Genomic DNA, 26,812 nt, shown 5'->3' with positions numbered 1-26,812 from the left:
CTGCGCAATTCCCTTCCTCCTTGCTGTTCGCCCTTTGTGTATTTTTAGCCTGCCTCCTCTGTCAGGTCTTGAACACCCTGCTGCCTTTTCCCTCCCGGGGCTGCTGGGGGAGGGCCTCAAAGCGAGTCTTAGCCTGCTGCCTCACTATGTTTGGCTTTTTTTTTTTTTTAATTAATTTTTATTACTCTATGGTTATTTTATAGTGTTGTGCTGTAAAGCAAAGTGATTGAACTATATGTGTATATACATATACACATACATATAGCCCCCTCCTTCCCATTTAGGTCATCACAGAGAATTGAGTAAGAGTTCCTTGAGATATGGCTTCCCAGGTAGCACTAGTGGTAAAGAACCTGCCTGCCAATGCCAGAGACATAAGAGATGCAGGTTCATTCCCTGGGTCAGGAAGATCCCCTAGAGGAGGGCATGGCAACCCACTCTGTTGGGTAATCTTGCCCGGAGAATCCCCATGGACAGAGGAGCCTAGCTTGCTGTGGGCCTGTAGGGTCACAAAGAGTCAGTCACGACTGAAGTGATTTAGCTATACGGTAGGTCCCCATTAGTTATCTATTTTATAATAGTTGTTGTTGTTCAGTCACTCAGTTGTGTCCAACTCTTTCTGACCACATGGACTGCAGCATGCCACACTTCCCTGTCCTTCACCGTCTCCCGGAGCTTGTTCAAACTCATGTCCATCGAGTTGGTGATTCCATCCAACAATTTCATCCTCTGTCGTCCCCTTCTCCTCCCACCTTCAATCTTTCCCAGCATCAGGGTCTTTTCCAATGAGTCGGCCCTTCGCATCAGGTGGTCAAAGTATTGGAGTTTCAGCTTTAGCATCAGTGCTTCCAATGAATATTCAGGATTGATTCCCTTTAGGATTGACTGGTTTGATCTCCATGCAGTCCAAAGGACTCTGAAGAATCTTATCCAACACCACGGTTCAAAAGCATCAATTCTTTGGTGCTGAGCCTTCTTTATGGTCCAACTCTCACATCTGTACATGACTACTGGAAAAGCCAGAGCTCTGACTACACGAACCTTTGTCGGTAAACTAACGTCTCTGCTTTTTAACACACTGTCTAGGTTTGTCATTATACGTAATATCAACAGTGTATATATGTCAATCCTAATCTCCCAATTCATCCCACCCCAGGTTTGCCTTTTGTCTCAAGAGAATTTTTCGCTAACAAAGAGAATTGTCCTCAGAGAAATCAGAGAGCTGTGGTGTAGCCTTGTCGACCTGCAGTGTTGGGGTGTGTGTGCTAGTGGTTCGGTACCTCTCACTACTCCCTGCCATCCAGATGAGGGCCACACTGTAGCCTGGAGATGGTGCCTCCAACAGACCGCATCATCGTCATTAGAAGCTCAGGAAGGTAGTTATTTGAGATTGTTTCCTTTTCCTATCGAGTTTGTAAAGCAAGTTCTGAGATCCTTTTTTCTTCTCTTTTTCTCCTTCCTTTCTTCCTTGGTTTTGTCCCTTCTTCCCATCTGCTCTTTCACCCCCATTAGTGCTCCCTTCTGAAGCACGAGAATGTTCACAGACTCTAAATAGCAGCACTAGAACTTGGAGCCCCAAACGCTTTGAAAATGAACATGATCAGCCAGTCATTCTGCTCTGCCCTTTCAGAAACTGTCTCCAGGGTTCCCCTTCCTCATGATGTTTCTCTTCCTGCCTGGATGTTTATCAGGTCCTTTTCTCTAATGAGGGCAAAATATTTTATCTCATCTTCACTGTATCCTAATGAAACAGCTGAGAAGAGAGAGTGATCGTCTACAGGAAATTTAACACCTCTTTCCCCAAATTATGGTGGAACCATGTGGTACCTCGACCTAGTCTTAACATATTCCACCTTACAGAGCTCTTCTCTGGGTCCCCAGCTGAACCACTTTTCTGCAGAAGAACTCAGGAGTGAACAGAGTGACTTGTAAGCCCCCCTTAAGATTGGATCCCAGGTATCAACACTGAGCCCCCAGCATGGGCCACGCACTGTGTTAGAGATGATGAGCACAGGTCGTCCCTGTCCATGAGTTGCTTACGGATGAACCAGGAAGACAGTGGCAGAAACAGATATCAATGACTTAAATGGGGAGGGGACAGTGTGGATGGGGGAGCCCCTGAGTGGGAAGGTTTCCCCGAGGAAGGCAGTGCCACTGGTGAAAGGCTGTCCTGGGCTGCTGCTAAGTTCTGTGTGTTTCTACATGGCCCAGCCCAGGTTCACAGCCACCTCAGCTCCACTTCTGCCTCCCTCGCGAGCTCCCTCTGAATCTGCCACCTGCCCTGGAATCTGTGAGCTTTCAGTGGGAAAGAAAATCCGTCCCTCCTGACATCCCTGGGTGTGGATAAGGAAGAGTCAATGTTCCAAGCTAAGCGTATTGTCAAGCACTGTGAATGTCATGGAGGAGGAAGTTTTAAAAGTGTGATTTCTTCATGTTTACAAAATGAACCAGTGACTCAGATCTATTGTACACATTCACAAGAGCTGTGTCCTAAGCTGATCCCGATTTTGAAGTCATGTGTCTTCCTTTGCATGTCGGGAGGATTTTCTAGAAGGTGGAAAGTGGAGGAGGAGGGAGGGGATGGGGGCGTGGAAGGCAGGCTTGGCGACAGGGACTTGGTTCCCGGTGTGTGAGCCCTGGTGTGGACGATGCCCCGGGGCCCTCAGCCCTTGCTCCTGTCCTCCCCCTCCTCCTCCCCGCTTCCTCCTCCCCATCTTCTCCCTTCTCTTTCTCCATCTCTCTCTCCCATTCCCTCTCACTCTCTTTCTCATTTTTCTTCTTCCTTCTAGTTGGCAGGGATTTTCTCCCCCAACTCTGGTATGTTTTCTGTTAGGCTAACTTCAGACAAGACCCTGCAAACTGAAAACAGATGTTGAGGTGGCCCAGAGCGTCTGTCTGCGGGTCCACGGCTCTTGGAAGCCCTGATTGGCTCCGCGCTCTCTGCAGGCTGGGGAGCTGGTCTGCGTTTTGGGTGGCTTCGCTGACTTTGCTGCTGACAGGCTTGTTAAGCCTCGCTCGATTTGGTCCCTCGGGCTCTGACCTCTTTTAATTTCTTCCATATGGTAATATACTTTGGAGATTATTCCCCTTTCTTTTTTTTGTTCTTTTTTTTTTTTCTTTTTTAAACATGACTACATTGTGCCACCATAAAGGAGAATTTTTAAATGGATCAAAAATAAACCTTGAAAAAAAAAAAAAACCTTGATATACTTCATCAGATACATGGGAAAAGGAAAAATAAGCATATTTAATTAATGCCAGATCCGGGGCATTTCGTAACTACTGTGCTGGATAAATCGTATGCAGGAACGTATCTGATTAGACTTGAGGCCTGCTCTCGGTTAGTAAGACAAATACTTCCCCTTCCCTGTGCTTTATCCCACAGCGGATGTCTTCTGTGCCTCTTACCTTTTATCCTCTGAGGCTTAAAAATATCATTTATTTTGAGAAGCTTTACAAAACAAAGTATGATATCGGTGCTGGCTTTACTCTGTTGAAGTCTTACATTTACTAGAAGAATTTCATTCTTGTTTTCTCTAGAGTTTTGAAATTAGAGATGGAAGACATGATGTTATTTAAATTACATTGTGATGGATTATCTGTGATGGAGCAGATAAGTTTGAAATATTGTAACTGCCGTTAGGATAAGAAATCTCCAATGTATCAGGGATGAAAATGGTGTCATAGCCCCTGTCTTACCCAAACCTGAAGTGTTGCAGTTTTCAAGTTGAGCAATTATAAATTTTAAAGTTCCCTTTTGAAATATTATGATCTCTAGACTTGGTTTCATAATGTGTTTCAGTTTGACAAATTGAATAAACAAATCCATCCATCTGCATTGCCATCAGCCCTACTTACTTCTTAAATATTACTTGGCCTCATAAAGAGTACTAGATATAAGAAGTGCAAGCGAAGTAATTACTCTTCAAAAGGTAACCAATGTCCTTGACTCCTCGTTTACTGCCAGTGCACATGTACAGTGATGTCACCAGGGCGCAGCGGGCTGCAGGGTTTTGTCCTATTTCCTTTCAGTCTTTTTTCTAGATACCGTTTTTTAAGATAAATTAACCATACAACCTATATAGTTTTCATTTCATTTTTTCCCACCTCATTTTCTGATGACAAAGATTGTTTTTAATTTCAGATTTTGAGTGGTGATGTCACAGTTCATGTAAATTCTCAGTCTGTCAAATATCTAGATTTCCCCAGTGTTTCTGTTCTAAAAACTGTTGTAGCTGGATGTCACTGTGTGTACACTCTCTCTCTCTAAGCCTCAGCGAACTTAAGATGATTTACACATTTTTCACAACTGACGATTATTGTACTTTCCTCTGGACATAGAGGACTTAGGGCAAGGGAATGACAGAATCAGAGATGATATAAAGACATAATGTAGAAGAGTTTGTTTCTTAGAATACAGCCCCTGTCATCTTGCTTTTTGGTAGTTTGCTTTTGCACAGACGTGGAACAGAGAATGGAGAATGGAATGACCTGACAGTGTAAAACGGCTCCCTTTCAGGGGGGAAAAAGGTAATTAGATCAAAGACCAGATCTAAAGATCTAAAATATTTGCCTTCAAAACAGTCTTCTTTACTGCTTTCGTCTTATTTTCACAGTCAGTTCATATATATAACAATGTTCAAAACATTCTCTATTTTTGGCAACCAGTCATTTAATGTACATTTATTAAGTTCTTGCACCTTGCCTGGCACCCTGAGGATGTGAAGATAAATAAGGCAGAGTTCCTCCCCTCGTGGAATTCACAGTCTAGTAAGGAAGATGGAGACGTAAACAAACGATTTCAGCATCTACAAAGGTGCTCCGGAGGCTAAAGGAGGAATCATCTCTGCTTTGGGACTTCACAGAGGAAATACCGAAATTAACTGAATCTTGAAGGGTGGTCACAGACTGCTAGGTGAAGGGCTGGCAGAGGTGCAGAGCAGCCTGGCACCTGTGAGCTAACTATAATTAGTTTGAAATGGATATGGGGAAAGGGATTGAGGAGGGAGGTGAATATACTCTGGGCCAAGTAGTGAAAAGTCTTGTCTTGCTGAGGAGGCCATGGTTGGTTTTTGTTGTTGTTGTTTGGGTTTTGTTTGTTTGTTTGTTTGTTTGGCTGTCCTGTGTCTTCATTGCGGTGCACAGGCTCTCCAGTTGAAGCACACAAGCTTAGCTGTCCCATGGTGTGTGCCATCTTAGTTCCCTGACCAGGGATCAAACCCACATGGGAGGCCATGGGTTTAAAAAGGTGACTAGCTAGAGTGTTGGTAAAGATCGGGGAGGGACTGAGGCAGAGAGATAAAGAACTTTTGCGAAGTTCTAAATAGGACATGCTGGGGACTTGGAATTAGGACAGCACCAGTGAGCATGAAAAGGAGACAGAGTCAAGATAGTTTATAGACAGAGGTTGGAAAGCATATAGGAATAAGTCCCCTGTACTGTGTTGGGTCCCTGGATGGGTGGTATTTACAGCCCTCTGAAATAAGAAAACGTAAGATGAACCCAAATGGGATTTCTCATCTTCTGATGTTTACTTGCTTCATACTCTTCTATGGCTCTAAACAGTTGAGAGTTGTAGACCATCTCCATGCTAGCTAATCAGTTTTCCTATCATGTGATTTTCTAGTTACTTAACCAAAGCAAAGAAATAGAATGTGTGCATTTGACTGTCTGCTTTTGCTTAGAAACTTAGAGATGAGCATCAAACCTTCTCTGTACTTGCATAAGACATACTGAATGCATGTACTGAATTTGAGGATATTTTCAGTATTTATTGACTTAACATGGATATTGTATGACCATATCTCAAAGGATTGGTTTTTTTGTCCCACCAGTAAAATGCATTGGGTTCTGGTTACTTTAAAACCCTCATGTTTTGACATATGACGTATTTTGACAGTATTTAAAGACATGGAGGGGGAATTCCCTGGCTGTCCAGTGGTTAGGACTTGGCACTTCCATGGTAAGGGGCACAGGTTCAATCCCTAGCTGGGGATCTAAGGTCTCACATGCTGTACGGCATGACAAAAAATAATAAAGAAAGAAATGGGAGCAAATTAGTACATCAGCTGAGGACAAAGAATGTGTCTAAAACAACAGTAGATAACTTAACAAGTGCATGATAACATGAAAGGGTACATCTATGAAAGTCAGCTCCTTTGGAGGATGTAAGCTGAAACTCTTCATCCGTGTACTTTCAAGATCTTCAGAGGGGTTTGTTGAAAGAGCCGTGGAGGTGAACATGGCTGGGAAACCTAAGATGCTGCTAGTGCTGGGTCAGCTAATACAACAGGGCTAATTTAGGTCTCCCTCTGCCCTGGGCATGGGAGGCTCATCCCATTCAGAACTCCAGTTTGAACAATGTTGTGGTTTCTCTTTGGGTGATTCCTCAGCATATCATTTTTAATGAACAGAGTATATATGTTCCTGGTACCCACTCTATGCTAGCTCCATGCAAATTCTGAGTAATAATACTAATCATCATAACAACATTTATTGATCACCTGCTCTTTGCCTGACACTCTTCTAAGAACTTTTCACACATTAATTCATTTAATCCTCATACAGCTCTATGAAGTAGGTACGGTTATAAGCTCCATCTCACAGCTGAGAAGATACAAACAAAGAAAGGTAGAGTCACTCACCCAAGAGCACCCAGCTAATAAAGTAATAGGACCAGATTGCAAACCCAGGCGGGCTGTCCCCAAGCCCACATTCCTAAACACTAATCCTCACTGCCTGAGTGTCCTTACCTCTTCTTATCACACCTCCCTGGAGAGCCTGGCTTAGTCATCACTCTCTCAGGGAGGTTCACCTCGATTCCTCACCCCACCTTGCAAGAGCCTCTAGGTTACTTTTGTACTTTGTACAAAACAGATTTGTTATTTCACTCATTGCACAAAATGTTAGTATTTGTCCTCTCGCCACACCTGATTTTAACCCTCTTTTGTGTAGTGTTTGGCACAGAGCAGGTGTTTAAATTCATGCAACTTGACTTGAGCTGGCTTGACTTGAACACACACAGCTTATCCTCGAGGAGCTTTCAGTCTACCCAAAAAAGAAGTTTCATCCACATAAAACAACTGAATAATGAGGAAGTTTAAGCTAAAAGAGTATGGTATATACAGTAGATGTTAACGGATTTCAAAGAAAAGAGATTGATTGTAGGGATTGGGTTGGGTTGAATTGGGTTGGGTTGTATTGGATTTGGATGGACTGGATTGGATTGGACTGAGTAGCATTGGATATATATAGCTTCTTTGAAATATGTAGAATCTGGGATGAGTAAAGATTATAGCTAGCCAAAGAAGGAAGAATATTGATCAGAATGCTGACCTGAGGCAGGTGTGAGTGAAATGCTCACATTTAAGGGGGCGGCAGAGTTGTATCAGACAATGTGGCTGAAAGAGCCTCCTCTTTGACACAGATCAACTATGAGCTCCTCAGAGAGGCTGACCCTGTTCCCTCCTGGGAGCTTCCTTCCACAATATCTCGTATGTGCGTAGCCCACACAAGACTGCTTTGCATTGTTTATATCTGTCCTGTGTGACTGAGCTCCCTGAGGGCAAGGATTATTTTTTGCCAATATCAAGCATAGTGCCTGGCACAAAGTAGTGATAAAAATAACACCACATGTGTGCTTAGTTACTCAGTTGTGTCCGACTGTTTGCGACCCCATGGACTGTAGCCCACCAGGCTCCACTGTCCATGAGGATTCTCCAGACAAGAATACTGGAGTGGGTAGCCTTTCCCTTCTCCAGGGGATCTTCCCAACCCAGGGATCGAGCCCAGGTCTCCCACATTGCAGGTGGATCTTTTATCATCTGAGCCACCAGGGAAGACAAAAAATAACAATAGCAACAACAATTTACAATCATATAACATTGGTTTATAATAAAATAGAAGTGTGTGTATATATATATACATATATGATAAATAACACTTATTGGATCCTTATTATGTTCTATTCATTGTTTTGATTATTAACTCAATCTACCTTTGTTGAATATTTTCCTGTTGAAATTGTGTCAGTTGAATTTTGCTATCCTATGAAGGTTATAACTCCTAGGAAATTTTTAATTATGTAGGCCCTATCTGGACATCATCTGCATTTTAATTCTGCAAAAGCCGTTCACAGACAGAAGAGTCTTATCTCTTAACCTGTGTCAGAGTTACCAAAGCTAGGATTCCCTCAAGGGCAGCTTGGCCAAGCCGAAGCACTAGCATTCAAGGCAGGCCACTTGTCCCAGGAAGAAACTAAGAACAGAGCTGAAAAGTGAAAGTATCAGTTGCTCAGTCATGTCTGACCCTTTGAGACCCCATGGACTGTAGCTCGCCAGGCTCCTCCATCCATGGAATTCTCAAGTCAAGAATACTGGAGTGGGTAGCCAGTTCCTTCTCCGGGGGATCTTCCTGACCAAGTGATTGAACCCCGGTCTCTTACATTATAGGCAGGTTCTTTACCATCTGAGCCACCAGGGAAGCCACAAGAACAAAGCTAGACACCCATTAGTATAGAGTGTCCAACACACACACACACACACACACACACACACACACACCCTCAGTTCCAAGCCAAAGGGACTGAGCCTGCTGACATACCCCTTTCCATTCAGAGTCTAAGGTATGTCCAAGTTCACAGAGGCAGCCGCTCGTAGCCCAAGCTGTGGGTTGCTGGGTGGGAGAAACAAGTCAGGAGTTGGCGCAGACACATATGCAGACACTGTAACTATAGAGTTTCCAACTTGAACTCAGTCTTCTTTTGCAGGGTAGGGAGGGGATCTTCCGTGTACCAACTCAACCTCTCTAAATATGCCGTCCCAGAATAGCGCAAGTAAAATAATCTGGGCAGTCCAATAAGCATTTCAAGGGGGCAGCAAATGTTTGTAGAATATTTGCTACTAACTTTCAGGAGAAAAGTGCTTTTACAAAAATGTTCAGACTTAATTGAAAAAGCACATAGCAATCAACTTTTATTCCCAGCTGGCATAAAACTGTCTAACTGTCAGCCAAATTTGGGTTGCCTGAAGACAGACAAGTGACTAATACTAGGGCTGTGTGTGGCCAGGCCCAAGTGTATTTTCTGACCACAAAACCATGTCTGGATTCTCCTTTGTAATTACCACACAGCCTACTATAATTGTAACACTTACATTTACTTCCTGCCTTTGACATGGAATTCAGGGTCCAAGGCTGTACCCTGAGCTAGAGTGAGGTCCTCTGTTATTTGCCTAAAACCTATGAAATCATCATTGTGTGAAACGTGTGTGTGTGTGTGTGTGGCCGCATCTGTTAAATATGTAAAGTATATCCTTGTGTAAAATACTCCCACTCCTACCTTGCTGGATGAAGCACTTCACTAATGAGATGTTTATTGAACACCTACCACTGCATGCCAAGGACATTTTGTGCGTGCATGCTCAGTCTCCTAGTCCTGTCAAGCTCTTTGTGACCCATAGACTGCAGCCCACCAGGCTCCTCTGTCCATGGGATTCCCCAGGCAGGAATACTGGAGTGGGTTGCCATTTCCTTCTCCAGGAGATCTCAACCCAGGGATCGAACCCATGTCTCCTGAGTCTCCTGCACTGGCTCGTGGATTCTTTGCCACTGAGTCACCTGGGAAGCCCAAGGACATTGTAGAATCTGGGAAGGCCTCCTCTGACATCGTAAGCTAAAGAAGACAGCCAGCCCTTCTCTGCCCCATCTCTCTGTTAGGACCGCACAGCACATCTCTGTAAGTGCGTCTTTCTTGTCTGTCTCCCTTTCTTCTCTTTTCCCCTCCCCTGTTCTCTTCCCAGAAAGCAGGTCAGTGAACAAGTCAGTCAAGTCCCTGCTTTCCTGGAAGAGAACAGGGGAGAGGGAAAGAAGAAGAGGGGGAGACGGACAAGAAGGTCGCACTTACAGAGATGTGCTGTGCCGTCACAGCAGGGTCACGGGGTAGCGAAGGCCTGGGTGCCTTCTTTATTAGCTCACGATGTCAGAGATGGCCTCTCCAGAGGGACAGTATTTAAACTGGCATTTTAAAATGACAGGAAGAAGTAGGACAAACAAAGATCAGGAGGAAGAACATTCCAGGCAGTTAGTATAGAAGTCAAAGATGGGAAGGAGCCTAGCATGTTCCAGAAATAGAGAAAAGACCAGTGTGACCTGAGCACGGTGGGCAAGAAGGGGACTGGTCCAAGATGCTGGCCATGCAGGCCCCTGTGAGAAGCAGGTCGGAGTGGCGGGGCGGGGGGCGGTGTGCGCGTGTAGATGGTGGTCCTTGTTGAAGGAGGGCTTCTAGTTAGGAGGCTTCTGAAGAGGTCTGGGCAGGAAGCCATCGTGGTTTGGACTAAGATGTAGTAGAAATCACAAGAGAAGGCTCGGCTTTGATTTAGGGAATATAGTTTAGAACCAGTCACCAGAACTTGCCTGTGGTTTGGATGTTAGGAATGAAGGGAGAGGAATACAGTGATCAAGAATGAGTCCAAAGGTTTGGGCTTGGAGAACCAGGAGGGGGGACGACAGACACGACGATCCAGCTGTTCACTGACGTCACAGCTGGCCAACTGTGAACCCCTGTCTTGGGGATCCAATCAGTGCCCTCACCAAGCCCCTCACCTTGCATCACTGGGGAATATTCACAGACCTTTGGAAATCCTTGCTTGTTTACTTCATTACTACTACAGCATTTTTTGTGTCTTCTCCTTTTGGTTTTTATTTTATGACATCAAAAAAATCCCATTCAAGTTAACTAAATCAACCCTGTTACATCCCTTGTGGGTGCTCTATAAATGTTAGTTCATACCCAGCTTTCCCTCCTCAGCACTTCATCTGGGTGCCCTGGGCCCAGGCATGGATGTCGGGTGTGGGTCTGAGATCTGCCCATCTGATCGGAAGCTAACAGCTGGCACATATGCTTCTGAAAACATGCCTTGTTGATGTACATAGACTGTGACTCATCATCTTGTCTTTCTCTTTTTAATCAGAAAAATTTTTTGAGCTCTCTTGAGTAACAAACTCATTTAATCCACTTATTTCTTTATTATAATGCTGACATTTTCTACTTTTGTCTTAAAAATATTGTGGGCCTTCCGTTTTCTTGTCTCTACAGTGGGGATAGCAGTAGAGTTGTTGTTCATGGGTGTTTGGTGAGGATTAAGTGAAATGTATATAAAGTGCTGAGCACAGTAGCTGTATGTAGCAGTCAATAAATGAGGTATGATTATTAATAAAATAATTATCTGGGGGAGGGAGGGATGGCTTCCAGAACCTACACTGGTTTTAGTATTCCAGTTAACCACACCAAGAAAATAGAGCCATGTGTTGATTTACTAACTCCCTCCATGACTTTGGACAAAACCTGTAATGTCTTTGGATCTCCGTTTTCTCAAGTAAATGAGACAATCCTTATTTTCTCATTTAAAAACCTTATTTGAGGTTCAAAATTAAACCTCAATTTAAAAACTTTTGTGATTCTAGTAGACGATCTCTATTTTTTCTCTCCAATCTTCCTTTCAGTGGGCTTATCAAAAAAGTTGTGTCTTTTTGTGTAGGCAGTGTGTGTGTGTGTGTGTGTGTAGATCAGTGTGTGTGTATGTGTCTTAGTTGCTCGGTCACGTTCAACTCTTTGTGACCCCATGGACTGTAGCCCTCCAGGCTCCTCTGTCCATGGAATTCTCCAGGCAAGAATACTGGAAGGGGTTGCCATTCCCTTCTCCAGGGGATCTTCCCGACCCAGGGATCGAACCCAGGTCTCCTGCACTGCCAGCAGATTCTTTACCATCTGAGATTAGTGTAAGTGATACTTATTGCCAGATGTGACCTTTTGTTCAGCACATTGTAGAATCCCAACGTTGATATCACTTTCTATAAATACAGATTTCGGGTGAGGAAATGTTCTAACTCAAGAGAAGTTTAGCTCTTGAGGCTCTTCCTCTTTTTAGACTCTCAGTCCATGGGCTATTACTCACTGCTGGCATTCTTCCGCAGTCTCACTTTGTCACCTCTTCTTTCATGATCACTGCTGTTGATAGCCACCTACAGCTTCTGAGTTCCCTGCTCAGCCTTCCCTGGTGGTTGGTTTTGCATCTGAGTTGTGCTTTCTTGCTTCCTCTACCTTTTGAAATTTAAAAATAGAAAGAAAAAGAGAACCTGCAGTCTTTCACATTGTCTGAACTCTGTGATTCACCCAACAGATTTTCTGGTGAGTTTACAGTGTAACATCTATAGTCAGAAATGTGCTATCCGTTCAGAATAAGCCCTGTAAGAAATGGACAAAGAGGTGCTTCTATTTTGACTGTCAAATGCATAATCCAAAAGGGACTCCAGCAGCCCCCAGAGGAGGCTTTGGAAAGTAAATCAAAGAATCAGAACAGCTCCCAATCCTGCCCCTTCACTTTTCTCCTTACCTGCCCAGCTTTCTTGAGACAACCTGAAGAATCACTGGGTCGATAATAGGCCTCTTTTAAGAGTCTGACTCTTGTGCTCTTAATACTAATGATATGTCCTGGGAAGCACAGAAACCCTTCATAGATCTAAGGAAAATTATTTCAGAAGCCCCAGCTCATATCACAGCAAGCATACTAAACTTTGGCAACCTCACATTCAATATAATTTTATTGCTGGCAACATTTTTGAACATATTTCTATCCATACAGCTTTGGTTTGGAAAAAATTTGGCTCCAAATAAGTGATTTAGCCTATAATTGGCTATTAATTTCTCAGCAATTATCTCCGCATACTTGGGAGTTATTAAATTAATACCGAAATCCAGCCTACATATTGCTCTCAAATGAAATATTTTTGATGACCAAATCAACTGTTAATGAAGCTAACCCAACATTACATTTTGTAGACCTTTAAAACTGATTAATTTCAGTTTTTTTTTGTAGTAATCCTGTTTTGAATCCAATATGTGGTTTTCAAGGTCTCAGACATTTTTATAGCCTCTTGAAAAGCTGAGAGGCGCCAGGCACTGTACCTTAACCACCAATGGTTAAAAGAAAATGTTCCGTCCAGGAAGTCCTAAGCTCCGAGGGCGTCCCTCTTGCCTTCTTCAAGGAGTAAGAGCTGTTTGGGGGACATCTGTCCAAGAAAATACAACAAGCTGGCATATAAATAGCAGCAGTCACTAAAGCAAAGAGAAACCCCCACCAGAAAAACCAGAATAATTGGGGGCAGAATGCCTGGGTTTCAGCCGTGAGTTCACTGGGTGACTTTGAGCAGGGGCTCTGCAGCCCTCTCCTGTCCCCAGGGGTGCTTTTCCAGCAGACACTGTATCTGGCAGAAGGGGAAGGCCAGGGCCCGCAGTTCTAGGAACTAAAAGTTGTGCAGAACCATCTCAGCTTAAGAAAAGGATTTCCCTCACACGTTAAAAGCAAGGCAATTTTTAACATCTGTATTATTTTCCCAGAATGAAAGGAGGAAAGGAAGGGGAAAAGGAGAAAAGGAGGAAGAACGACTACACTGTCATACTTGTGTTTAAAACACTACTGATCTTTGATTTCTGTGCAAAATGACAAGTTCCCTTCTCCAAAAAGAAAGGCTTTCATGTGAGATTCTGTCAGCACCCCCAGTCAAATGTCACGTATTACCTAGTTTCCCTTGCTGAAGGGCAAGGGCCATGAAAAGTACATACATTTCAGAATCACATACGGGACACTCAAAGTCAACCCTACCACGCGCTCGCTCAGCAGTTCCCAAAGTGTGGGCCAGGAGCCCTGTGGGTACTCGGGGAGCCTTTCAGGGTACCCATGAGGTCAACACTTATCTTCATAATAATACTAAGATGTCATGTGCCCTTTTCACCCTCTTTCTTTTCATAAGTGAATTTTTCCCAAGGCTGCGTGATGCAATGTCACAACAGACTAGATGTATGCCCAGGTATCAAAGCCCAGCTGTCTTCTATTAAGTCACATATTAAAGATATTTTCAAAAATATCTCTAACTTTTTTGTTACCCTGGAAAATACAATTATTTTTAATTTTTTTAGATATCATTTATGTTAGCTTGTCATGTGGTTGTTATTTTTAAATGAATTAATAAATATGTATTTTAAAATTCCTCAGTCTTAATAATGTCTAACATGGCAAATCTTGATAAACATAACCTACATTTTAAAAGTGTGTTGGCGTCCTCAGTAATTTCTAAAAGTACAGAAGGGTTCTAAGCTCAAAATTTGAGAATCCTTGTACTATCCAACAGTAATTAGCATTTATTGAATGTGTCTTTGAGCTGTGCAGAACACACGGAATTCTTCACCTCTTAATCTTTGCAATAAAGTTATAAAGTAGAGAAGTTAAAAAACAAAGACCTTCTAGCCCGAGGTCTCACAGCTGGAAGTGACAGAGATAATCAAGTCCTTCTGACTCCAAAGCCACATTCCTGATGACTGAACAGTCCTCCCCGACAGAATCATTCTCGGTGACTCTGAAAAAGTTATTTTACTGCTCCAAGTTTATTTCCTTACCAAACATGGGCAGAGCCCCACCTCCCGCTGCAAAAGAGTTAATATTGCATCCTAGCGCCTAGCACAGGGTGCACATCAAAGAGACCCTGAAAATCTGTCAATCTCCTTCCTCCCACCCTTCCTGTCTTTGGCACATTAGAGCAACAAGACTCACCAGCTTCCCTTCTCCCCTCTAGATGGTCTTCAATCAGACAGAGAGGTTGACATCACAGAAGGAGTTGATGAAGATATGATTGTGACTCAAAGTCAGACCAACTTCATCTGCCCCATTACACAGGTACTGTAAGCACTTTGCTTCATGGAGGCAAAAAGTTCCCATTTGCTTTCTGACTTTATTTCCTGTCTGGAGTTGACAAGGGAGGAAAGGAAAGTGATGAGGGTCCAGGAGGAGACCTGGGAAAGAGTTTGCAGTCCACGATATCCTTAGGCATCTACGAGTATATTCCTGCCCCACTGGCCAGGTGCCTTTGAGGCCTCTGGTCTCCCTGCATTTTCTGCTACGGCCCTCTGCCCTGAGTTACGTAGAGCCACGAGATGGGGAGGTTAAACCTCGGAAGCCCCAGGTCTAGGCGACAGCAGTGCCAAATAATTGGTGACTTGAAGAAGTTACTGGAAGCTGGTCATCATCATTCCTGAAAGTCTAATGTCTTCTTGATTACAGTTGGAAATGAAGAAACCAGTGAAAAATAAAGTGTGTGGCCACACCTATGAAGAGGAAGCCATTGTTCGCATGATTGAGTCCAAGTACAAGCGGAAGAAAAAGGCCTGGTGAGTTGCTGCAGGAAGGGAAGTGGCCCTTCCCAGGGGTGGTCAGTCCCAAGCAGTGTGTTCATGCTGGAGGGAAAGCTGCTTAAACCTCCCCTGAAGTCCATTCGCCCAGGGGGATAGTGTAAACATGGAAGCCGGTTTTCAGGAAACACAACACATGAGGGGAAAAATTAGTAATCTGTTCGGGAAGAAGCTGAAGGAGCTTCAAACACACCTTCAAAATACAAGAAAAGGGAGCTGGATGTAATTCTCATCATTGGATAACAGGAATTTTTATAATTTTGTGTGTGCTGTGTGTTCTAAGTCGCTTCAGTCATGTCCGACTCTGTGACCCTATGGGCCTCAGCGTGCCAGGCTCCTCTGTCCTTGGGGTTCTCCAGGCAAGAATACTGGAGTGGGTTGCCATGCCCTCCTCCAGGGGATCTTCCCGACCCCAGGATTGAACCCGCATCTCTTATATCTCCTGCATTGGCAGGCAGGTTCTTTACTACTAGCACCACTTGGAAAGCCCTGTGTGTGCTGTAGCCTGAAAGAAATAAAGGAGAATTGTGATGCTGAGAGATTTCTTTTCCCCTTTCTATTATGTCCTAACTCAAATGAGAAGGAATGGTTTAAAAAAAAATTTTTTTTTTGCATTCTGCAATACAGATAGTTTGTTTAAAAAAGTATCAAGTTGTCATTCTAAGAATTCATATCCACTGGTCTTTTTTTTGGGGGGGGGGTGCTGTGCCTCATGGCATATGGGATCTTAGTTCTCAGACCCCGTGCCACCTGCTGTGGAAGTGTGATGTCTTAACCATTGGACCACCAGAGAAGTCTTGGTTTCTGTTGGTCTTGATGATCAAGATTTGATTGGGAAAAGCTTTCATATCTTTAATTACATCAATAACTTCACGAATAGTTTAAGTAAATTCATGGATGACTTCAATGAGAAATTTTCTTTTTAATTGGAATGTTTAGAGAATCTTTTACATGTATATATACATATATATATGTATTTTTTTTAACCCCTTTCATGCACAAACACACACACAGCTCTGTTCCTGCAATGACATAGAAGCCTGAGTTGGCTAGCCTGGCTTTGACTTGGTTGGCATTTCTTGTGCTCTTATCACAGATTTGTTGAAGGAATGGAATTGCAGGTGTGACCAATTCTCAATGGACCTTTGATAACAGTCCCTTTGATGTGTGGCTTTGCTTCTCCATCATCTAGAAGTTTGCTGGTCCAGACCTAAATTGGAATTCCCCAGCACTCCTCATCTGGGTGTGGACTTAGAGATAGGGCATTTGTGACTGTAGATATCTTAATGGTTATTCAGTCAAGTTATTTGCCCTATTTATTCTAGAAAACCTGCCTAATGGTTGCAAAATCGAGATTGTCTGAGTACATTTTTGTCTGTTTTGACTTTCCACCTTACAATTGAAACGTCCCATTTCCCCAGGGAACCTTCCATTTTCCCTGTGAGTGTAATTTTCCTTGTTTTTGGATGTCTAAGCCTTCTGTGTCTTCTTTTTTTTTTTTTTCCCTATGTTTATTCTCTGAAAAGCAAAATTTTAATTTGTTAACATAACTGCTAAGAATAGGCCTTCCCAGATAGTTCTGTTTCACAGCTCTTTTTCCTTAAAGTCTGTGATATTCTCCTCAAGTCAGATTTGGAAAGCACAGGTACTGATAACAAAGCACATTTTCCCCAAGTCCCAGGAGGGATGGGAGCGACTCCAGAACAGGCTTGCACTGAAACACATCTTCTTGATTACATACTTTGACTTTCTAATGTCCTTTGCCTTTTCTGAATTGTAAATGACATTCGGAAGCACTTGAGCAACACCCGGCGTTTGGAAAGTGTGGGTATTTTCCTGCCATGCTTTTCTATAAGTTGGACACAGATTCCGTGAACACTGCAGATCCTCATAGCTTAGTAATACAGTGAAGTCCAAGAGGAGGACGTCTGGGAGGTTTACAGCAAAGGTAGTATTTTTGCTGGGCCTTGAAAAATGAACAGGATTTCAGAAAGGGTGAAGAAGAGTCTTTCCAGCCAAGAGGCTCACCACATTCAGAGTCTGTTCCACTTGGGGAAAAGTAGATACAGGTGCAATTATTGTTTGTTAGAGGGTGATGGGAAGGATGCTCTGGGCTCTAGTAAGAGGGGAGTGGTGTATGTAAATTCTCTCCATTCTGTACTCATCTCAGAGGACGTTAAATGTTATGATTTCATTAGTTTTCTCATGTATAAATTGATGGTCATAGCTGTAAATTGCCTCAGTGTATGTTTGAAATTTGGATAAGATATACAGAAAGCACTGAGAGCACCTATCATGTGGTAAGTAAACATTATCCCGTCCTCCTCGTCTTTCTTGCCATCATTGTTCTGTAGGGTTTTGAGGGAATATGCGAGTCAACCCGGGTTTTAGGAAGTTACTCCAGTAGCAATTTAAGGGATGAATGAACAAAGGCCTGGGGTGAAGATGTCAGTTAGGATGCTGTGGCAGTAGTTAAGTTATAGGTCATGAGAGCTGGGATTGAGACCAGAGTCATAGGTGGAAGGGCATTGAGGAGAAGATGATTGTGGAGGTACGATGGACAGAAAACAAAAGCTGGAGGGAACAAGTGGAAGAATGACCGACATGCCTAAATGGGGTGTCTAGAAGGATGGTGATGTCATTAGCCAACGGAGAGCCTGTAAGAGGAATGCATTTAGGAAGGACGATAAGAGGGTCATGCTAAGTTTGAGGTCCCTAGCAACGCAGCCGTTTGGAAGTATCCAGGAGGTGCAGAAAATGTGGGTGTTTGACCTCTGGAGAAACTCTGAGTGGGATGTTGATTGACAGGTTATTGATACAGAAGAGTCAGACCCACACATCTGCCAGGTGCAGCTCTGGACCAGATGTGACAGGCAACCGAGAGCCCCCAAGGATGGGACCTTGGCCTGGCTCTGAGCAACGCGAAGCCAGGATGCAGCTCTGCTCTGCTTACTGTATTCCCAGAGCACCTGATGGAGGCCCACAAAAAAAAGCATTCTGCCATTCTGAAAGGGCAGTCAGAGGAAGAAGATTCCAACAAAGCAGTCTGAGACGTAGCTGGGAGAGAGGGGAAGAGAGACTAGAGAGTTGAGCTTCACAGGAGCCAGTGGGGAGGGGGGTGGTTGACAGGGCCTTGAGGATGAGCTACACTGCATTTGGCAGCAGGTTGGAATCCAGGGCCTCTTCAAAGCCTACCCCAGAGGTTCCTGATGAAGTATGAATTAGTGTCATCTCCCAGGACGCATGTTTGGGCGATGAGCACGTCTGGGTTCCCTTTGTTTGAAAATGTCCGTGACACATCCGGTTTGAGAAATCCCAGTTGCTCAGTTCTTCCTCCTTGTTGGTTCCAACTCTGATTTGTTAGACAGGAGTCCCAGGTACACTGTGTTACTAGCACTGACTCCCTTTTCCTGTCCATGAGGCCTCTTAATACATCTCTCTGCATGGGCTTAAGTCAGAATAAAACGGCTGAGACTTTAGCCCTAACTAAATACTGTTAGTTAAAATAATTTCCTAAAGCAGATCTCTGAATAATCAGTCTGTTTATTATCTTCACATGATTTTCACATATATGAGATACTTCCAGTTATCCATAGTCATTTCTTTGCTTTCTGATTTAAGAACAGAGACTGTATTAGCAAACAGTCACATTTAAGAGTGTGGAGAGGACAGTTAGGTTGAACAGAAAGGTGTCGTTGAGTAGCAGAACTCCAGCAATGTGCTTAGAGGCCCTATTTTAACCATGAACCAACCACTGACCTCTCAGAGTCTCAGTTTCTTCATCTGTAAAATGAAAAGAGCAACATCTCACAGTATTTGAGGATCAAAGGAACAGTGGGGAATTCCAGTCTAGGTCTGCACCAGTATATTTCTTGGCAGTGGAGAAGCAAACCACTTAGAAGAAAGCTCTTTTTTTGGCTTACAGAGCGCTAAACAAATAGCAGCCGGGTTACTGAGGTCGAGACTGTTCATGTTTGTATTACTTACCTCACTGCTTAGTGACACATCGTTTCAGACGCAGAGGATGTAGGCTCGAGTTACCCTCTGGGTTTAGGTATGATGAGAATCCATCCTGCTCGGATTTCCAGACCTGCTTTCTAGAGCTGGGTGGACCCTGGAATGCTTGGGCCCAAATCCAGGAACTCGTAAGACCCAGAATCCTGTACGTGTGTGCTAATGCTGAGGTCAAGGTTCCCCACAGCCTCTGGGACCCCTGAGACCCAGGCCCTTTGTTCAGTAGACACACGCTTGCCCGCTGCTGCGCTGGAATGTTCTGCCCTGTCAGTGACCCAAGTTCAGGACCCAGCGTCTCCTCCCAGGCCTGTGGGCTTGACTCCTGCACAGTGATGACGCGAGGGCTTAGACTGGTGTGGCCACACCTATCTAGCTCACCAGGATGTCGTGGGGATGGATGCACTGTGCTTAGAGTGTTCTCTCTCCAGAGGAGCGCCTTGATTCAGTATCATGTGATTATGAACCTTGTCTTTTCCTCTTCAGTTTAGAAACTGGTGTGTGTTTATTTGAGATGGGGTGAGAAACAAGGTTCTCCTGTATCAACCTCTCCTCCAAGAAGCCTTCCCAGGACCCTCATTCTTGCTGCAGAGTGCCCTGTCCCCATGCTCCCACGGCACCTCTGCGTTGTGGCATGTCGGCCTCCCACCAGCACTGTAGGTGGGTCTGGCTCTGCTCCGCAAGCTTCTTGAGAACAGAAGTAGTGTCCTAGAGCAGGAACCGGCTTACCGAGCACCTGAGTGGATTCCTGGACCCTTGTCACGCGGTGTCCCACTCATTCCTCATGACAGCCCTATATGCTCCACCTTCTTAGAGGAAGAACCTGAGGCCCATTACTGGTGTCACTTGCCCAGAGTGTCACAGCCAGGAGGCTGGAGCCCAGCTCTCATTTACTCCTGAGCCTGTATTTGTGTCTCTAGGCCGTCTGGCTCCCCTCAAGAGGATTTTTGGGTTAATGCCTCTGTCCCCCGAGTTAATCCCCTAAATGAGCTCAGACCTCTTTGTCTGACAAGGGTAGCCCTGGGATGATGTGCAGCCAGCTCTGCAGCTGAGTGGTGTGGTTAATCCCATCACACATTCTCAGAATGCTCTCATTTACTGACTAAAACCACTGATGTCATCAGGAAGTCCTCCCCACCTCACTCTCCACTTCCCTAAAGCAGCTTATTCACTGTCTGGCTATTGGTGTTAAAGACTTTGTCCTGGGGAGGGGGGCGGGGGTGGGGTGGGGGGAGACTCCAGCCAGGCAGGGCAGTCAGAGCAGATGATCAGATGGGTTATAAGCATCAGCTTAAGGGTCATCTCAGGCACTGAGTTCAAGCTGCATCTCCATGTTGCAGAAGATCAAGTGGTGAGAAACGCCTTTTCCAAAGTCAGGAAAGCGTCTTTTCATAATCTCAGCTTATTGACTTTCATACTGAAAGAAAAAACTCACTCTGAGACCTCAGGGTGTTTTAAACCAGTGTAAAGCTCTTCTCAAGCACCTCCAAGCCACCCCCTGACACATAGCCAAGTCATCATACCTGGTCCAGTCACCCCCATCCTCTTTCACATGGTCACCTTTCTAGCCTCACATTTTACAAGTACCTGACCATACAGGACCCATTTCAGTAAATATAAATATTGTTAGCAGGCATATTATTCATTACATTGATTCATGCTCTTCTCATAGAAAGATGCCTTGGTCCAGAAATCAAGACCAAGAAAAAGTTTCTCTTCTGTGTTACACAGTTGAGCCCTCTACTACTGGACAGATTAGACCTCACATGATCGGCTTTCTTCCCCTTCTGGTTTATAGCTTTTGTCTTGTTTTTGTTATTTTTGATCTGTGCTTTTTGGAGGGTTGTCTCAGATCACTGGGCCAGAGCTCTGTGTAGGGCAGTACCTGTATCTGTATTTTACAGCTGGATGCTTCGAACCCTTCATAGGGCCACTCGCGTAAGAGGGCCAGATGAGCGCACGGATGCACACGTGTCTGTGTTGCAGGTACGCGAGCTATAGGCAGGGAAGGGAATGACTGCTACTGAGCACTGTGTTGCCTGGAGCCCTGTAAATCTGAGGATGCAGAGGCTCCAAAAGTCAAAGTGAGCTGCTGGTGGTCTCACAACAAGCAAGTAAGCGGTGGAGACCTAGGTCGGTTTTGACTTCAAAACTGGGTGCTCTACTCTACCCAAGTCTGGTTCATGTTGAGAAGAAATCAGGTGACTTCATCCAGCCCACTGCCTTCAGAGGAGACCACATCTAAACAGAACCATGACTCACCCACTGATTTCTTCAGCCGCAGCTCTTCCCCTGAGTCTCCATCAGCCCACTCAGCCTCTCCACTGAGAGGACTGGTGGGCATTTCAGAGAGAATATGTAGCAGCCAGGACTCCTGCCTGATTCCATCCCAACCTAGTTTTCCAGTTGTTTCCATGGAGATAAAGGGTACCACCAAGGCCCTTCAGCTCCAGCCAAACTCTGAACAAAGCTCAGCTCTTTGCTTTACCCTCTACATTGGGTCCGTCATCAAGCCCCCTGGGTTCTACTTCCGGCTGTATCCAGAAGCTACACCCTCATCCAAGCTTCCCTTTCTCTCCCAGCTGCTGCATGACCCCCTCACTTCCCTGCTTCCTCTCCGCCTGTGTCCGCATTAAGCAGCCAGAATCATGTTTTCTAAATGTAAGCTAAATTTCATCACTCCCCTATCTCAACCCCTCCAGGGTTTTCATATTTAAAATAAAATCCAAAGTCCCACGCACTTTCAGTCAAATCTCCAAATGCCCTCCCTCTTGCCCTGGGCATTCCAGCCACATTGACCTTGCTCTTATACCAAGCAGCTGCCTCCTCAACTTCTACACATGCCGCTGCCCCAGCCCCGGCCACATGCAGCCTTTGTTCTATTAATAGATAAGCCCTCCCCAGCGAGCCATGCCTGACCCCTGCTAGATAAGCCCCTCAGCTCACACTCTCTCCCTTGACCCTGCTTTTTAGTCATTGTGGCACTTAAAGACGCTATGCAGTGGGTTAGCAATGGTTTCTCTCCTCCACTGGAGAGTGAGTGCCATGAAGTGGGCATTGCCCCCGCCCCAGTGCTGGACAGACCCTGGCTTAGGTAGGCACTCTGAACTAGTGAATGAATGCACATCAGTCCTGATTTTTTAAGTGTACCCCCTTTTTGGTAAAATGTCCACACTTAAATACTGCTGCTGCTGCTGCTAAGTCGCTTCAGCAGTGTCCGACTCTGTGCGACCCCATAGACGGCAGCCCACCAGGCTCCCCCGTCCCTGGGATTCTCCAGGCAAGAACACTGGAGTGGGTTGCCATTTCCTCCTCCAGTGCATGAAAGTGAAAAGTGAAAGTGAAGTCGCTCAGTCGTGTCTGACTCCCCGCGACCCCATGGACTGCAGCCTACCAGGCTCCTCCATCCATGGGATTTTCCAGGCAAGAGTACTGGAGTGGGTTGCCACACTTAAATACTACTCAGCCATAAAAAAAGAATGAAATTTTGCCATTTGCGGTAACATGGATGGACTTGGAGGGTAATTCTGCTAAGTGGAATTAGTCAGAGAAAGACAAACACTGTGTGATATCATTTATCTGTAGAGTCTAAAAATAGAACAAACTAGTGAATAAAACAAAAAAGAAGCAAAGTCACAGAGAGGACAGACCAGTGGTTACCAGTTGTGGGGGCTGGCATGGTTGGAGGGAAAAAGGTGAGGGGGAGGGGTTATTATGGGATTATGAGAAATCATCTGTGTGAAACTTTTGACAATTGTAAAACCCTATAGAATTGAAAGAATTTTTCATTTTTTTTTTTTAAGTGTGCGCTTACATTCTTGCACGGAGAGAAGTTGATTCTGAATGCATTAAGGTGACGCGGCCTGACTTGATTTTCTCATCTCTCACAGTTGCCCGAAAATCGGCTGTAGCCACGTAGACATGAGAATGTCGGACCTCATCCAGGATGAGGCGCTGAGAAGAGCGATTGAGAGCCACAAGAAGAGACGTCGCCAGTCCAACTAGGACACCCCCCTCCCTGCAGGGGACTCCGCAGCCTACCTCCTACCCCAGCCATCCATGGAGAGTGATGCTTGTCAAAGCACTTCGACTGGCTGCATAGCATACTTTGGGGTAAATTTGAAGGTTTTAGTGTATTTGAAAGCATTTTTCTATGTTCCAATAAACATTCAAGTCTATTATATTGTTTATTTTTAAGTGTTCTGTAATTTTAAATAAAACTTTGATTATCTGTGTGTGTCGTATGTGTGTGCCACCTGAGGTGTAAATGGTTCCAGTGGTATTGGCTGGGTGGTGCCAGGCTTATTTCTAATCCTTCAGACTATTTTTTATTACAGTTTTAACAAACAGAAAAAAATGTTTTTTGCAAGGGATGTTTGAAATGGAAACACATAAAAACAACCCAGTTGCAAGGAATTTCTATCAGGATAGTAAAGAATAGCATGAAGGTATAAAGCAAAACCAGTTTCCTTACCTATCTTTACTTTGTGTATTGACAGTTCCAAATATGTAAATGCTCTTATTTGTCATTCTGATGAGCACGGACTGCTCCAGTAGCTGGCTTATCAGTGCGATGATAAGTGATGCCATAATGGAAACTTTGCTGCAGCCTTCTGAGAGCCTAAAGCGCTGTCGGAAGGAACCACATCCTGGCTGCTCTCTGCCTTGCTCCGTGCCTGGCTTTCATAAGTGCCTTCGGCCCCCTGGGCCTGGGGGTCTTCAACCACAAAATAAAGATATTAAATAAGATGTTCTCTGTCGTCCCTTCAGCCCTGAAAGTCTGTAGACTTATGACCAGCAGGGTCTTTAAATTGAGTGTCATTGATTATATTCTATTTATGTGAAAAGGACTAGTCTATTCACAGTGGCGGGACAAGGAAACCTGGCATGCTGCAGTCCGTGGGGTCCCAAAGAGTCAGACGCGTCTTGGCAACTGAACAACAGCAGCAGCCTTTTATCAACTAGAATAATCAATGAAACCCTACGAAGCATGCTGCGACTACACTAGAAAACCCAGAAGAGCTAACAACGGCTAGCATTTATTGAGCACATACTGTGTACCAGGTACTATTTCAAGCACTTCACATATATGAAAATATTAACTCATAATTTTCTCAGCCTGATGAGAGAGATACAGTTATTATTCCCACTTTACAAATAAGTAAAATGAGGCACAGAAGTGAAGTGGCCTGTGGAAAATCATAGTAAGTGACTGAGCTGGGATAGTTCAGTCATCTGGGTCCAGAGTCTGGATTCTTGGGGTGGGGGGTTTTCCCTTTTAATTTAATGGCTGTGCTGGGTCTTCCTTCGTTGCTGGCTTTTCTCTAGTTGCAGCGAGCGGGGGCTGCTCTCTCATTGTGGCTTCTCTTGGAGAGCACAGGCTTGCGCGCCATTGTGGCACATGGGCTTAGTTGCTCCACAGTCTGTGGGGTTTTCCTGGATCAGGGATCGAACCCGCATCTCCTGCATTGGCTGGTGGATTCTTTACCGCTGAGCTTCCAGAAGCTCAGAGTTCTTAATCACATCCTCTCCTCCTCTCTATTGATTTATTTAGGTTCTAAAAATATACTCCAAGTCCACATTTAAAAATGAAATCTTTTAAAACTAAAAAGAAAAAATAAAAATGAAACCTTTGTAAAGAAACAAGATACATGCATTTGTGAAAAAGAAATTCACTAAAATGCAGGTAATAACTGGATTTGATATCTAATAGACAGTAATGGCCATGAAATAATATATGTTTGAATTTCAAAGCATAGTCTAAAATGGCAGGATTAATTTTGGAAACACTCATGGAATTCAGAAAGGAGTATGACATTGAGTTGTCTACAAACTAAGTAATTTTGAGTTTCTTAGATGCTTTATCTGAATCAGACTTCCTGAGGAAATGATGATGTTTCAGCCAGAACAAACATACTTCTCGTGGAATGTGGTTCTTTTGTGAAATAATTTGTTTCCTAAACAGATAGAGACAAGCATGAAGTGTTTGCCTAAGGTTCAATTTGCATTTTCCCCAACTCTAAAGAGAATTCCAGAAAATTGGTGTAGACATTTATACCAGTTAGAAAAATGCAAACACCATCCTGCTATGGAAAAGTATTTGTAGCCTGTAACATTTTTTCCTTCTTTATTCCTCAGAAACATATATACTTGTCCAACCAATTAACGAATTTGAAGTTTTGTATATAAAACTTATTTTTATCTTCCACCACTTGGTTGTCATGATCAACCTCTTATATTTGTTAAATTTCCTTTATAAGAATTTTCCCAAAAAGTGAAGCCTTTTCTTGAAATGAAATTTTATTTGCCTTATTGAGAAACCCAATAATATACAAAAAATGAAAGGGGAGCAAACAGATGGTGAGGGTTCCATCCCTTTTTCCTACAGGACCCCAGTCCTTTTTTTTTTTTTCACTGCTGTATTTATTTTATTTTTGGCTGCTCTGGGTCTTTGTGGCTGCCTTTTTTTCTTTCTTTTTTGTATCTTTTGGCCACACTGCCAAGCAAATGGGATCTTAGTTCCCAGACCATGGATTGAACCGGTGCCCTCTGTATTGGAAGTGCAGAGTCTTAGGGAAGTCCCAGGAGCCCCGGCCTAATCTGAGATCACCCAAGAGCCCGTGAGTAGCATTTGAAAACTGCACCAGACATCGTAGCGAAATCATTTCATATATGACTGGTTTAGGACTGGGACAATTGTGTGAACATGGCATTTTAAAAAAAGTGCTAGTTCCTTTAATAAATTTCCAGTTGAGTAAGTTTAAAACATGACCACAAGCTCCAAACAATAAGATAATTTCTCACTCACCATATATAGAACTTCAAACATGGAGTGTCCAGCCTGAAGCAACTCCTGCACTGCTCCCAGCTGAAGTTTCCTGTGAGGAGAGAGAAATTGCAGGGCTCAGGGGAACCGAGGCCTCCGGGAACTGATGGCTGGCCACACACCAGGCTCAGGGCTAAGTGCCTTAAACATATCACCTAACCAAATCCTCCCTGTAACCCTGGAGGGAAGGGTTATCGCCCCATTTTACAGATGAGGAAACTAAGGCTCAGAGTCAGTCAGTCATTAGCCTGAGGTCACTGGCTTGAGTGGTGCTGGTAGAGCTTATACTGGGACATAACCAAGAGTGCAGAGGGAGCACTCCAACCCACTAAGCTCCCTGCTCTGGGGCCGTGGAGGATGTCCGAATGGTCAGCGGACCTGCATTTCTATCCCACCTAGCTTAAATGTACTCCTGAGACCACTGCGTCCCAGGTGAGTCCCATTTTCCAGGCATTGGTGCGTTTTGCATAGCCCAGTGCTTCTCCCTTCCTTCCCTCTGCAAACACACCCCACCAAGTCCAGGCCCTCCCTCCCAGCTTCCACTTAAACTGGTCTCCCACCTCGAATCTGCCGCCTCCCATGTTGATCTACAAGAATGCTGATTGGATAATCCTGCATCCTTTCCTACCAAGTGAACTTTAGGCCTGGCATTCAGGATTCTACCATAGTGCAGCCCCACTCTTACCTCCCCAGCTTCAGCTCACCGGCTCTCTTTATGGCAGGGTTTCTTCCAGAAG

The 26,812-nt window shown here is 44.3% G+C and overlaps 1 protein-coding gene across 5 annotated transcripts in view; it reads left to right on the top strand.

Moving 5' to 3' along the window:
- Window positions 1-23,430, top strand: part of NSMCE2 (NSE2 (MMS21) homolog, SMC5-SMC6 complex SUMO ligase) — a 237,617-nt gene extending 214,187 nt beyond the window's left edge. For all 5 annotated transcript variants that reach the window (XM_027560865.1, XM_027560863.1, XM_027560864.1 and 2 more), the window contains 3 exons: window positions 14,626-14,726; window positions 15,111-15,217; window positions 23,140-23,430. In XM_027560865.1, coding sequence (XP_027416666.1) covers window positions 14,626-14,726; window positions 15,111-15,217; window positions 23,140-23,254 — 323 coding nt within the window. In that variant the 3' untranslated portion in view covers window positions 23,255-23,430. The remainder of the gene's footprint in view (window positions 1-14,625; window positions 14,727-15,110; window positions 15,218-23,139) is intronic.
- Window positions 23,431-26,812: the final 3,382 nt, after the last annotated feature.

The sequence above is a fragment of the Bos indicus x Bos taurus genome, chromosome 14, assembly GCF_003369695.1.
Source record: "Bos indicus x Bos taurus breed Angus x Brahman F1 hybrid chromosome 14, Bos_hybrid_MaternalHap_v2.0, whole genome shotgun sequence".
NCBI lineage: Eukaryota > Metazoa > Chordata > Mammalia > Artiodactyla > Bovidae > Bos > Bos indicus x Bos taurus.
This window is presented reverse-complemented; position numbering and strand designations above follow the sequence as displayed.